This window comes from Notolabrus celidotus, chromosome 14, assembly GCF_009762535.1.
Source record: "Notolabrus celidotus isolate fNotCel1 chromosome 14, fNotCel1.pri, whole genome shotgun sequence".
NCBI lineage: Eukaryota > Metazoa > Chordata > Actinopteri > Labriformes > Labridae > Notolabrus > Notolabrus celidotus.
The window spans coordinates 27,168,515-27,183,754 of record NC_048285.1 but is presented as its reverse complement, the minus strand read 5'-3'; the positions used below and the strand labels follow the sequence as shown (position 1 = coordinate 27,183,754).

Below are 15,240 nucleotides of genomic sequence, written 5' to 3'. Positions count from 1 at the left end.
CCCTAAACCTGCTGGTGAGTCATGGAGAAGCAGCCATTCACTTTCTCATTACCACCAACTGGAAAATTTAGAGTTGCCAGTGAACCAACTTGCAAAATGTTTCCAGTAACTTATTAAGGCTTGCCTTTAAAGTAAACAACAAAGAAAATAGCATTGCAACTTTTTTTATTTATTAATATATATATATATTTTTAATTATATTCTTTTTATATACCTTTATTTTACCAGGTAAGTCAATTGAGAACCAATTCTCATTTACAATAATGACCTGGGCGAAGAGGCAACACAGGTGGCATGATAAATAAATAAAATGCAACTTATTATTTGCGTTATTTATTTCTGTTTATCAACACATGACTTACATATTTTGCTTAGATTCTTATTGTTTGTCTATCAGAGAAATCTGTTTTTTTTTTGTTGAATTTGGGAGGCCCTGGGGAGGGAGAGGGAGACAAAAAAAGGGGGGGGAGCGCTGCATTGGAGATAGACGATAAAAAGAGGGGGAGATATGGACACTATGGGAAATGGTTGAAAAACTGGAAACTGTCATGATGACTGTAAACGATGTAAAACTGTTGATGTCTGTCTGAATGCAGTGCTCTGAAAATAAAAATAAATAAATAAAATCCCATAAAACAGATAACATACAGAGAAACCTAGAGACAGAACAATACAATACAAAAATATGACAGGAGTGAACAACTTAAAAGCAAGTGCAGTGATGTTGAGTTATGGGATGTAAAACGTTTTTGAAAGTGGTGAGTGGAATAAAAGAGGTCAGCTTTCGGGATTGTTCCAGGTGATTCCAAACATTTGCAGCAGAAAACTGGAAGGAGGTGTGACCAAAGGAGGTCCGGGCTTTGGGTGTGATGAGGTTAATAAAGCTACTTGAGCGCAATCTACTAAAGGCAACTAAAGTAAACTGGGGTGTTGTTTAATCTGGTTGATAGTTTGAACAAAATAGTTCAAAATGCAAAAGCAAAATAGCAAAGTCTCACATTATCAACAATTTAAATTGTTACCTTCAGTATATTTTAATATATTTCAATAGACTCATCTCTGAAGGCTCGTACACCTCTTACTTCATACTCGTTTTCTCAGGGGCATTGTGATTCTCAAAATGCCTACTGATGCAAATGGTTGGACCAAAAATCAAACCAACCTCTTCAGCTCCAGCTTGAAGTTCATCAAAAATGGTCCACGAGCCTCAACAAAGGCTTAAGTGCAGTTTTTGCATTTTTTAATCCAGCGTCCTCCTCTTTATACCGATGCAGTAGCGGGTTCAAGAGAATGTTTCAGGGTTGTTTGTGATTATTGTATCAGCGACCATTGTAATTTCCCAGAGCCAGGCTAGTTTGAAATGGGTTGAGACACATCTGCCAGAGATAAAGCACAGACTCAGATATATGTTTTTTCCCCAGGCTCTGATTGCTCCATTTCAAAAATAAATAAATGAAAATCTTAAAGACCTCAATTTGACTTCAGAAATCTGCACATGGATCAACAAATCTAGACATTTTGAAGATGGTTGCAGATGTAACCAATAATATTTTGATTATCAGTCGTTATATAAAGAAGTGGCTGACACCTGATGCTTGTGCATTATTGATGTAAAAAGTATCCATAGATGGCAGTGTGCACCACATACTGCCACTCATTGTTTTGACACAGTGGGGGCACACGGTGGTCACTGAACAGAAAAAGTAATTAGGACAAATTCTTACTCATGGCTGATTTATTTCAGCTCTTTATCAGTGACCAATTACTGCAGAGCTCTCATGACTGATTTAGACTAAAATATTAAAACTGAGTGACACATTCAGCACTGTTTTTGATTCTGTTTGTGGAGAAATCTGAAGAGTTTCGTCTGTTTGTGCAGGGAGCAGATTTTCAGACAGTCCACAGAGCTGGTGTGCAGAGCCTATGGAGAGGTTTACACGGCGCTGACCAGCCCAGCAAACAGCTACAAAGACCCAGAGAACCTGGTGCCAAGATCCCCTCAGCAGGTTCAGACCTTACTGTCCTGAGGCACTCTAATCCAACCTGGTTGATCTTGAACTCATGAGGTGAGCCCCCAGTGAAGGACAGTCTGCAGTTATTTAAAGACTGGTGTAATTTGTACAGTATAATGACACAAATGTATTTAAGAGAAGTCTGTAAGGTGGGGTTCTTTTCGGGAAATGTGGGATGTGAGTGGCCTCAAAGAGAAACACTCCTGTGTGTCAGGAGAGAGAACATTTGAAATCTAAATATATAAATGTATATTTATGATCCACTTATTTCCCTGCTGCAGGCACTCTGCTTGTTTTTCTCTCTGTAAAGCACATGCGTCTCTTTTCTACCTGTTATTACATCGTGTACTCTGTGTGGAGCCTATAATTGTACTAAACAATGTCTTTTAATCTGAAATATTGAACACTACATAAAACTAAAAACACTGAATTTGAAAGACTTGTCTCCTTTTTCTGCTCCTGACAGTGGGCAGTGGAAATTTAGCCTCAATACCAAGAGAGACCTCAGGAGCTTTTACACAGACCTTGTGATTATTTCAAGCTCAACTGTTGAGTTGAGTTGGACACATAAAGTGGAAAATCTGTCGTACCATCTTGTTTAACAGTTCAAAAAAATGTGTACTCTGCTGACTCAGAGGTGAAAAAAGATGATAATGAGGCTGGATTTAGTCATTTACTATAAATCCAACCTTTGAATGAGTCATTGTGCTGTTGGGTGGAGAATTTATTCACTGTTTGCAGAGCCTCTAAAATTATCTTATATGTATTCTAATGACACATTTTTATTTATCTAGTCTTTCAACTGATCAAACTTCTCCCTTGCTCATGCAGTGGTGACTTCAAAATAAAAGCATTTAACGTAGTCGTAATCCTTCAAATTAAAGGTATGCATAAAATGACAATAATTACAACTTAAGGAGTCATAAATCAAGACCTTTCAAAGGGAACACTTTAAAAATTGATCCAATAATCCAGACTCTAAAGGATGATCCTCAAAATGATTGATTCACTGCGTTATCTTAAAATACACAAAGTAATATTGATCCCAATTCAGAGGTGTTTTTAATCCTTCTGAAAATCTAAGCTCCTTAAAACTGGAAAGTGATATCACTGTGCACTATTGATATCACATCTATGAGAATCTGACACCAACTGGCCCACATCATCCCCAATAAAGCACCTGTGTAACAGTAAAGATAAGTGATTATTGATCGTGTCTGTTGCTTTAGTCTCTGGCCTGAGAGGCAGCATTTCATTTCTGCTATCTGACATCAAGGTTCATGGCAGCAGGCCTGATCTTGGCAGCACTACCAGCACTGAGTCCCAGGATTTCCCCAGCGCACCGGATGTTACTCAGATATCATTGGCCAGGACATTGAGTACTGGGAATAAATGGAATACCACAAGTCCAGCATCTGGACGCTCTCTTCAATCCTTTAAATAGCCCAGCTCTGTCGTCCAATTCTGCTTGGCTCGCTCGGATACAAGCTGGATTCTTGAGTGTTTTTTTACTCAGCACTCTGGCAGAAGGTAAAAGCAGGATTATTAAATAACAACATATTGTTCATGTGTAACAACACACAGTGCAGGCCCCCTCCACTTTCTCAGCTTCACATCAGTTCAGCACGTGAGAGCCTTTCCTCCCCGTGTTCATATTAATGAGCGAGCAGATGTGAGAGGTGATGGAGTCATCACTTAGAGGCAGGTAGTGTTGAGCAGGGTGACAAACATTCAGCTCATCTTCCGCTCCATATGACAGCGGTCACCAAGCTTCTGCCTGCTGAAGCACGAGTCCAGCAGGAATCTGGGTTAAAGGATAAAACCAGCACGATTGAGTTTCCCCTTCTCGTTGCAGGAGTGGGCGAATAACGTCGATCCAGAGTCTTACCCTTCGCCCCAGCATTGAAGAAAAGCGACTTAAAAAATATGCACAGCCACTGCAAAAATCACACGTCTTACTGCACGCTTACTCAACTGATGTTGCTCTTTCTTCAAGTTGATGCTTAGAAATGTCATGCGTTGCTTAATCGCTTGGAAATGAGTCACCAGCTCTTCGAAGAAAGACTTTTTGACTGGTTGAACAAGAGGAAGGAGGAGGTTCTGTCAAAACATGGTGACGATATTCTGATGTGTGGAAGTTGAGAAACAATTTTATGTAGTCCTAATGGAGGACACACTCAGGGATTATGCATGAAGGGATATGCTTTATTTCACCTTTGACTAATTCTAACACGCATTTAAATGAGTCACTTTATTATTTTTATTTGCATTCCTCATCTATTTTTTTTTTTAAATTAAACAAAGTGAAATAAATATTTGTGGTAATGTTCATTATTTTAACTGAGTAACTATTGGCAAATGACATTTAAAAGGGGTTTCTCCATACATCTGAAGCCTCTCTGATGTCTAATGAAAGCTGCCCTCATGTTGTTGATACACCAGCTCAGCAGATACTTACTCTCATCATTTAAACTGAGACTTTTCTGAACAGCAAGATACTGTGCCGTACTCACACCACATTTCTTTTTTTATATATATTTCATTTTTTATTTACCTTTTCCATTATACATATATACACCATAACAAACAAACAAATGAAACAAAAACAGACAAATACACATTTAAACAAAAAAAAAGCCCTCTTTAAATAAAAGTAAGCTGATAAAATAATTAGAATAACATACATTTTTAATTCACAACTCAAATGATGCATCACTGCAACAATAATTTAATCAATGAATATGTGTAATTTGATATTTGATTATTTCAAATTTTTTCAAGAAGTACTTCATCATAACTTATATTTTAGCTGGCTGTAACTGCTGTTAGTAGTTGTGATATAAACATCAGTTCAGGGAGTGATTTTGAATGTCAACACTACGCCTCCCCACCAGATTTCCCCTACTTCTTGTGCACGTTCTTTGAGGAAGTAGTGCCGGCTTCCCAGCCAATCAGGGCGACGTAATAGGGGCTGCCACTCGACCAATCAGGACAGAGGGTCCGAGAGTAGCTCTGATTGGTCCGTAATAACGGGAACGAGGGGAATAATAACATTGCTTGATACAAAGGCATTAAAAAACACAGAGATTTCGCCATAATCTCAAATTACTTTAATTACTGATGAGCACCGATGGGTATAATGACTTTTTTCCCAAACCCAGCCCAAAAAAAAGTATAATTTTTTACCCCATTCCTACCAACTGAACCTTTAATACAGATATTCTTTTTATTTATTTGTTTTTTACTTCTTTCCTTAATTTTTCTAAAGTGAGGCCTCACATGTACAGACACTCACAACAACATTTTACAAGACAAAGACCACAACAGAGTAATATATGTCCACAGACCAATGCATATCTGTATCCACCCCTATAGGTTTCCTCTAGAAACCTTCCCAAAGGCTGGAGAGGAGTGAACACCAGAGGTCTTGAAAAATGTGTCCTCTGTTTTGTCTTTCTGCAGTCAATATCTCCAGGGGTAAAAATTCACACATTTCTGATGTAGTATATGCAGATGTACAGGAGTAACAATGCTTGATTATAATAAATGAAATGTTTTATAGAACATTTTTTAATAAAACTAAGTCAAAATCAAGCTGAAAGGATAAATGACTGTCTAAAAACAGAATTTAGAGCATGTTAAGTTTAGTAAAGAAAGTTGTATAAATCTTTGCAACCTGCTGCTTCTTCCAGTGACATCATCATACAAGCAAAATGCATATTTCAGCCTCATAGCTGTAATCTTCCAGCAAAGATAACGTCCTTTCCGATAGGAAGTTGTTAAGAAACCTGTGATGTAATGCCGGACTTTGTGCCTCTAAACTACAGAGAAAGAACACTGTAAGGTGACCGATGGTAATGTCTTATCTGTTTTGATCACAAACTGTGCTGTACCTGCAGATCACTAACAGTTGCATAATTCCCTGTCCCCTTGTTAAACATTAAACGTCATTGTTTACTCACACAAACCTACTTCATCAGTGAGGCTTCAGTACCTGATCACCTGTTATTCATCTTGATTGTTTGTTATGAACTCTGTTTTGATGAAAATAACTCTGGCATATTTACATTCATGCAACGCTGAAATGTTCATTAATACGCACTGTCCCTTTAAATAAATGAATCAAATAAATAAATAGTACTTGGAGAATGTCGTTTCAAGATTTCATCTCTGCTGCTGATTCTTGGTTTGAGTCCAGACCCTCATCCTTTCTATTTCTAATACAGCCAATTAGAATAAAGACATTATTATGTAACAGGCTCTCCATGCATTGTGCACTAGGCTTGGTCATCCATCTTATTGTGAGGCTGAAATATCTCCTGCTTTATATCAATGCCACCCATCATTAGTACTCCACATCACTTTCATTATTAGAAGAGGTTACTTTATGTCAAACCTTTCTCTCTCGCCCACTCTTTGGGGGCCATTATGTAATTTGTCTATTAGCACAGGAAGGGGGGGCACTGTGAAGTACTGACCTGAAACACAAGTGCACAGTAATTAATTTATTTTCTGATCCTCTGCTGTTCCCATTGTCCTCATCAGCATTTCATTCTGTGCACACACCACAATCACAGGCCTTCACAAACTTCAAAAAACTGCCTCAAAGTCAGCATTCGCAGCTCGTGATTTTGACACGCAGTTATTAATGCACGTCCATCTGGCCCTGCTATTGACAGGCATACTCCCTGGCTGACCAGATGCATGTCCAGGTGGCCTGATAAACAAAGCATATCAGAGAGGCTAACAGCACTGTGTTTGGATAGTTGTGGGATGAGAGGAGAGCGCAGAGATGACTGGCTCTCTCCGGCCAAAGATTAGCCAATGATGGAGCTGCCTTGCCCTCACGCTGTTGGAGAAGGTTGGACCCCCCGATGGTGCCCCAGAATCCTTGTACAGTATTGCGTGTGGCTGTGATACTTCATTGTGTAAGCTTCCTCCCAGCAGAAGCATGTTTGCTTGTGTTGGTATGAACGCTTTGTAAAGATTCCTGAACAAAACACAAACATGCTCAGTGATTTCCGATATTGTTTCCCCTCTTGACAAAATTTCCTCTTTGTTGTTGTTGGATTGTCATCACCATTAAGCACGGTATTTCTGACAAAGTTTAAGATAAAGAGGAACCTAATACAAGTCCAAAGTGTAAATTTATTGTAACTTTTCACTGAAAAGTTGTAATAATAAATCAAGAATACTTTAAATTGATGAACATTAAGAAGTGTTTTTTGCAATTTTTTAAAAGTTCATCAGGTTTTCCACCAGAACACGACAAATCCCTGAACCTGACAGACAGACAGATCAATTCACACCAACAGAAGAGAGAACAAGAACATGTAACAAATTCAGCATGACTAATACCTCTGTGACTAATACGACATGCTGTCAATCATTACTCACACAGAGAGCCCTGTCTCTGCTCTCTTTGGTCCCAAAGTGGCCGTGCTGTGCGCTTCTTCAAAGTACAGTCCCGTGACTCCCATTCTGAGGCGAAATGGGCTCTGTGTGTGTGTGTGTGTGTGTGTGTGTGTGTGTGTGTGTGTGTGTGTGTGTGTGTGTGTGTGTGTGTGTGTGTGTGTGTGTGTGTGTGTGTGAGATAGGAAGAAAGGCACCAATTATAAGGGCCATTCTTGTCATCGGGGTCAGGGCCTCAGACCCGGTCATCCTACTTTCATGTGTCCCTGCTGGGGGACAGTAAACAAACCCTGCAGTGAGCACAGGCTGGAGCTGCATTACACATGGTTGTGTTTTGATGCCTGGAAGGTGATGCAATGCTGGGAGGTTGTGATCCAGTCAAAGAGGGCAACGTCCGCTCTGGTTCTATACTCCATCCCTGTGGTGTGAGTTTTGAAGTGGAGCATCTGCATCTCATCCTAACATCAGTCACACTATCTCTGCATATGTAGGCTATCTCACAAGATCTGCATGAATTAACCCCTTCATTCCTCTTAAAGAAAAACCAACAACAAGTAATATTCACAGCTTGTTCCACATTTGTTCACTCTTTTAGAGACGGAGGCTGCTTTATCCTGTTTTTGTTGTTGTTGCATCTTGAATGACACCTTTGGACAATTTCATGTTTTGACATCTATACATATATTTTTGTTTTCCAAAGATGAACTAAATATGAGAACTATACCATTGCTGCATTACTATTAATTTAAGAGAAAGCACAAAAGCTACTAGGCAAGACCATATGCCATAATGTATGTATGTGTGTGTGTAGGGGGGGGGGTCGTTTCTGGTTGTGCAGGAACAGCACCAGAGGCCTTGGAGGGGAAGGAGAGAGAGAGCCCCTGTTACTGAGTAACCCAGAGCAGCAGTCCCATACTCACCTTTCCCCTAATAGCCCTTCACCTTCCAAACCACGTGAAGTAGGCCTGTATGCTGACTCCCCATAGTGTGCACTCAATCACACACACACATACACATGCACACACACACATACACCAAGAAAGCTTAGCGAGTGACACACAAGCAATAAGTAGAAGTTAACCTTAACAGCAGGGAGCAGCAACATAGCAACAGCTTAAAGGTGGGAGGTGTAGTTTTGAAAATAGAATGATTACATGTTTATAGAATAAACTGTGTCTGTTAACATTCGACTCGCTCGTCAGATGGCTGTAACAAATCAATATTTACTTCACTGTGATGAGATATCTGGGTTTTAAAAGTCAGTTTCACACATTTTACAGCTCTGACACACAAATCATTCAACAGTGATGCTCAACTGTAGTTTCTGTTATATGTCATGTTTCATATGATCTTTTATATTTTCTATTTCTTTATAATCAAACAGCTTTGATGCAATGTTTTATTTTTGTTTTGTTTTGTGCATTTTGTCTTTTTGTCTTGGCATGACAGGTATTAATGTATCTTTGCTCACCTTGTCTTTACACCACTTACTGTAGGATCCTATTTTATATCATTCATCTCTCTGTAAAATGTTATGCTCTAGTCACTTCCTCTTAAGCAAGTATGGCTGTGATCCATTAATTTGTTTGTGTTGATCTGTGTTTTCCAAAAGTAAATACAAGGTTATGAAGTATCCCAAAAATTGAAAACCCTAAAATATTCAGACTATCTTCACAGGGAAGAAACGAAACAAGACATTGATCACACTCAGGAATCCCAAATGAGAGAATTTGAGCTGCTATCTAAACTTCTCAGTCAATCAGAAGTATCAAATCCAAAGTAGTCTACCAATAATCTAAGTAAGGGATAATGTGTAGTGAGCAGGTGGTTATAGGAATTAGAATCCCAACAGGGTGAGCAGAAGCCTGCTAAAAAAAAGTACCTCCTATTCCTCTGTTGGTAGCGCTTCTTATCAGCTTATCAATCAGAGGAATAAAACACATTTCAATTCATGGTCACATTTAAACATCCGCCTGCTTATTTCTTATGACTCATAATAAAGTAAACATTTCAAGACCCTTCTCAAACATTGTCATTGAAGGTAACGTTAGTGAGGTGAACGGGGCTCCTGCAGGAATATTAAAGTTGAGATTTCTATCCTCAGTCAGCTCTCCTTCCAGTCAAGACTTTGCAGTTGGCACACCTTTGCACATATATGAGGCGAAAGTCACAGAGTTTAACATTGTATTACCCTGATAAGTAGTGATCAACAACTGAGTGATGCACTCATCGGCTCTGCTGTTGCTGCCCGGATTGCAGCATCCAAATGATAAATATCCTCCATGTTGTTTGGCCCGATTTAGATTTTAAATGGCTCCAGATGCTGATGGAAACTAATGTTTTTCCACAGTGTCAACAGACAGAGGAGTCAGACTTCTTTCCATGGATTGATTTGATATGATGTTTGTGACCAGGTTGTCCATAGTGCTGCTTTTGGACGGTGAGACTTTGACAGTGTTGTCAATCAGAATCTAGAATTTAACAACAGAGTCAGGTAACGATAACTACATCTGTTTGATAAACCATTGCAACACGACCTAGTGACACACAATCTACAGTTTGGCCGTCCACCAGTATATTTCTGATGGATATTGTGATGAGCCAGCTAGCATTCATTGTAAACAAGCAAATCATACGCTACACCGAGGGGGCAGTATGGTCCACAGAGACAGTATGGTGCTGTTGCAGAGAGTGCAGTCTTCACAGATGTTACGTTACCCTCGAGTAGAGCTCTACTGAACTATGTTGGAATGATCTACAGTTGAACAGGCTGTATGGAGAAGTGTGTGGGAACGTGTTTATCACTGTGGCAGCACAAAACCACTCCTCCCATTGTAGCGGCTGAATGAGTAAGATGTCAATGGAAAGTGTGAGTCACTAGACCTACAACTCACAACAATAATATTTAGCATGAGTAGTGAGCTCGAAGCTGTCTGCAGAGGTAGATCGGTGATTAGTGGCTTTCTACGCAGACTGGGAGTGGCTCGGACGAAAACTACTGGCCTGGCTTCATTAATCCGTCCCCGCCCACACGCGCTCTCCACGCTAGACTGGTAAGGGAGGTGCCGGCTGAAAGACGAGCGGGCTAATTCAGTCCAGGGTGAGGAGCAGAACCAGAGCAAGCCAGATCAGCCACAGAGAAACCTTCACCCGTTCCCTCATCATATGGGTGTGACTGGGAGCTTTTCTGGTAATTCCCTACAGAGAGAAAAAAGGAGTGGTTCTTCTCACACTACTACTAGTGCGCTTTTTTCAAGTCACCACTCACATTCTTTGCAGTTATATAACGAGGGAAGAGAAGTGTGTCATGGCAAAAGTATAAATGCATATTCTTCATGCTGCAGCAAACCGGCCAACATATTGTGCTAAGTGTCAGTGTTTATCAGGGATTAGATGAGTCCTGTGCTATTTTTACTGAAAATGAATGGTTAAGCAGTAAGTAGGGAATGAGGTGAGGAGTCTGGGTGACGTTTTATATCACCTGACTTTAATGAAAGCTTCTTAAAATAGGGTCAAACTGTTATTAATATCTTTAAACAAAAATTGCTGCATCACTTGACTCCCGGGTGTTTGGAGAACAAAAACTGGAGCACAAACAGAGCATGTTTGCCAAATCCTTTTCAGAGCTTTCAGATGAATGTACGTTGTGAAGCCTTCAATATAGCATTAGCACAGAATAACTTTAATGAAACATCCACTTCAGACATATCTCAGACATTCAATTTGTAAAATTCCTTCATTTTTCTTATCAACCTGTTGAAGGAGCTGTTATATCTGAACACTGATGTATGTTTATTTACTTCTAAAATGCAAACTGTGCAGAAAGATACCCACAAGTGACACTCAAGTCCAAAGTTTCATATAACCTAAAGTCATAAAGACATAAATGAGTCAAAGGAAAAACATAACATGACCAAACCTACCAGATAGCTGCAGCAGCAATAGGGGAAGACAAAAAAATCACCCATCACAAATTGCCTGTTTTGGAGGTAATAGAACTCACATGGACGACTGTCAGCTGTAGCAGCTGCTTTTTGTGTCCCAAGACAAGAACCTTAATAATTATGAACCAAAGGCTGAAGAATACTCCTTGTTATCTCACTGTAACTCTCAAAACACAAATCTCATGACAACAAATAAGAAGCAAAAAGGTCCCGCTGGCAAGATGAAAACGGGGACATGTTCAGTAACTACTGAGGATGTGCAGATTTCTTGTCTCTAATGTAATTTTAAAAACAGTGCATGTGTGTTATATTTGCACAGAACATTTATACTGTACCCATCACATTGAGTAATCGTCCAGTACTCTGCCTATGAATCAGGGCTGCATTAAAGTTGAAGCTCAAGTTGGTGGTGTTGACTCAGAAAGTGAATCATAGAACCTGCAGAGAGCCCAGATCATCTGAGCAGCTGTCCCAACAAGCCGGGGGCCGGGGCCAGATCAGGCCCTGTTTTCACTGAGGAGAGGGGGAGAGAGAGAGATCTGAAAAGTTTCCACAGAAAGCTTTTGAAACGGTCAGTTTTTAAATCAAATCCATGCCGAGAAAACAAGCTCTAGGGGCAAAGAAAGGGTGTTATTATTAAATGAGTGGCATGGTGGGTAAACTCTCCAGCCATTTCCTCCCATTCATACCCTGAAAGGTCTTGACTTTCTCTTAAGTGATATCTTGGCTCCGGCATATGAAATGCTCCACATTGATCAAGAAGTCGGAAGCTGTGTTTGACCTGAAATAGGAAATCACCGTAGGAAGTTAGATAAAATGCAAGAATGGAGGATCAAGCTGTAACAAAGCACTTTCCACTCGTCTTGCAGTTTGATTTATGAGGATTTGTGCTCTTTTTGCCTTTGACTGGGTTAAACATCCTTACAGGCAACATGCCAAGTTATCAACGAGATCTGTTTTCAAAGTTTCAAAGTCTCACATCCAGTATTTGAGTTGGATTTAAGTTTACCTGCTAAACAAAGTCCAATCCTGCCGAAGAAAGCAACATAAGCTCTGTGTAATACTTGATGTGCTCAAACTTTGCAGAAATGCAGAATTTATGACCTTTTGAGTCCCGGAGCTACATTCTAATTACATTTTTTTGTGTGTGAGATGAAAGAAAAAAGTTGTTTTGACGGTATAAATTTTGGTTGTCGTGGAAACAGTGTGTGATTTTAGCTTAGCGCTCTCATACGTGGGTGGTCCAAACATGTGAGTCAGCGAAACAGACCACTCGGATTGCATCTGCCGTCACGATATGAGAGAGATCGTGAACTGAAGAGAGGCCATATGGTGCAGCCTCCTTTCTGCTGGTCCAGTCCTCAAACTGGGTCATCTGGTTCGGTTTTCTCCAGATTACTGAGAAACAGATAAAGAAACAGTGAGTCAAACTCATCAGGGGAAGAAAAATGCTGCATTATGCAACAGCATGTAACAGCAGGTTTGTATTACAGTCATACCAATCAGTGAGCAAGTCTAAATTTGCTGCATTGGTGTGTTCTAATGATGAAACCGCTCCTGAGCAGGTGGATCCCAGTTCAGGATCTACTCCCACCAGTTGAAGCTGCATCGGTCAGGAGTCGGGTGAGAGGAGATTTTCCTCTCTGACTGTGCGACTGGTTTCAGCTCAGCAGGCTGCAGGTCAACAGCAGGGATGATTTTACACACAGTAAAACAGAGTGTTTCACAGCGTATCCATGAAGCTGACTTCAGTATGTACACTACCAGTCAAAAGTTTGTAAACACCTTCTCATTCAAGGGTTTGTATTTATTTTAATTATTTGAAACACTGTAGATAAATACTGAAGGCATCAAAACTATGAAAGAACATATATGGAATTATTTAAAGCTGGGGTTGGCAGTCTCGGAAAACTGGCATGAATTTGAATGTAGCACCCCCCCCCCCACCCCCCGCTCACATGCACGAGCGCCGCTGACTTGCGACCATATGATGGTGAGCTTTTTAGACTCTGATCCGGACTACAGTCCTGAGCAAAGCACCTCATCGGGTCAGAGGGGACAGGCCCGAGGTCGAGCGAGAGGGGCAGTCAGTAGAGTCAGGGGAAGCAGAGGCAGGAGACGGGGACTCAGAGTGCACGCCGGGGAAATGTACGCGCAGGAGGCGGGCAGAACAGCAGGATGGGATTTGAATGGTTTAAAATTTTGGCACCCAAAAAAGGCTGATTGGTTGGTGTTTTCCCAGGTTTACTCCGGCTGTAGATAGCAGCTTTTCTTCGCTCTTTTTTAAGAACACATTATGTATTGATTGCCATCAGGACATAAAGATCATTTTAACCAGTATAACAAAAAATGTATCTAAATCTGATTAGCAACCCCAGCTTTAATTCACAAAAAAGTGTTAAACAAAGCAGAATATGATTTATATTTTAGATTCTGTAAAGTAGCCCCCTTTTTTCTTCATGACAGCTTTGCACACTCTTGGTATTCTCTCAGTCCGCTTCATGAAGTGGTCTCCTGGAATGGTTTCTAATTAACATGAGCCTTGTCAAGAGTTCATTTGTAGAATGACTTGCCTTCTTAATGTGTTTGAGACCATCAGTTGTGTTGTTCAGATGTAGGGTTAGCACACAATGGAAAGCCCTATTTGACTACTGTTGTAATCCAGATTATTGCAAAACCAGATTATTCTATAGTTTTGATGTCTTCAGTATTAAACTACAATGTTAAAAATAACTAAATTAATAAAAAACATTGAATGAGAAAGTGTGTCCAAACTTTTGACTGGTAGTGTATATGTTAGTTTTATATGCCCCCTGCACTCTGGGGTACTGGCTTGGGTTAGTAGTCAAATCCCACCCCCCATATAAAGTGCAGTGGTAATCATTGCAGCGGTTGCTGGTTCAACTCCTGGCCACAGCCCTTTGCTGCATGTCATCCCTCACCCTCCACTCCCCACATTCCCTGTGTCTCATCAGCTGTTCTGTCCAATGAAGGTGAAAAAGCTTTATAAATAAGAAGTCTCTCTTCGTCCACAGGTCATATGTGTCTCATGGACATGAATCTGAATCCAGAAGTTTGGCGTTGCAAAGACTGGTAATAAGGTGCTGTTTAGATAGATATCAAACCTCATGTCACTGTCGCTAATTTTTCACTAATTTAAACATGTTTATAAGCCATTTTACCTGTGTTGCTTTTGTTTTTTGTTTTTGCCACTCACACAATCACCACAAGGGGCACTTCAGGTAAACGGGCAGGTAAATCCTGCAAAAGGGGCACAGTTGAAGAGGGTGATCTTGGAAACAGGAAGAACACACGGTTTTCACTGCCAATCATAGACATCACTGTTACCCTCATCACGCATATCACCTTCAAAGTAAGTTGTCTGTACCTGTTTTTTCATTTGGATCAATAAATGGCAAGAAGTAACGCAACGATTGCCTGAAACAACGATGTTACATCTATGACTGAATTTTGCAGTCTGTAATTTATATTTGAAGGGAAGGCCAAAAATTGAGAAAGTCGTCAAAGTGGGTTCAAAGTCAATGAACTGTCTTCACTTTCCGTCAGATGAAAGTAGAAAAAGTGTCGCCATTAAGTCAACTATTAGAAGCAAGCCAGCCCTCCTTGTAGACAGCGAGAGTTCCACTCCTCTGATTAGCTCAGGGATCCCACCGGCAGCTGAAACCTTCCACCTGCTCCCCCTGGCTCGGGGCACCCATGGGAGCAGGTCCGGATCACACCTTGCATGCAGCGCTCTGGCCCCGCGAGATGCCAGGCTACAGATGACTTTGTCTGGACTTGCCAACTGACAGTCAAAGTGAGTCCCAGCGTGCAGGTCAGGCCTGTTTTCTTCTGTCTAGCCTGGAGCTGTG

At 40.5% G+C, this 15,240-nt stretch overlaps 1 protein-coding gene across 4 annotated transcripts in view; it reads left to right on the top strand.

The window, feature by feature from the left end:
* The window catches only part of cog6 (component of oligomeric golgi complex 6), a 32,726-nt gene extending 26,653 nt beyond the window's left edge, over positions 1–6,073 (top strand). Inside the window, exons 19-20 of one of the 4 annotated variants that reach the window (XM_034701446.1) lie at positions 1,880–2,066; positions 5,388–6,073. In XM_034701446.1, the coding sequence (XP_034557337.1) occupies positions 1,880–2,027 (148 nt within the window). In that variant the 3' untranslated portion in view covers positions 2,028–2,066; positions 5,388–6,073. Of the gene's footprint in view, positions 1–1,879; positions 3,419–3,867; positions 4,304–5,387 lie in introns of those variants that run through there. The other 3 variants (XM_034701448.1, XM_034701445.1, XM_034701444.1) reach the window with 3 other exon arrangements.
* Positions 6,074–15,240: the final 9,167 nt, after the last annotated feature.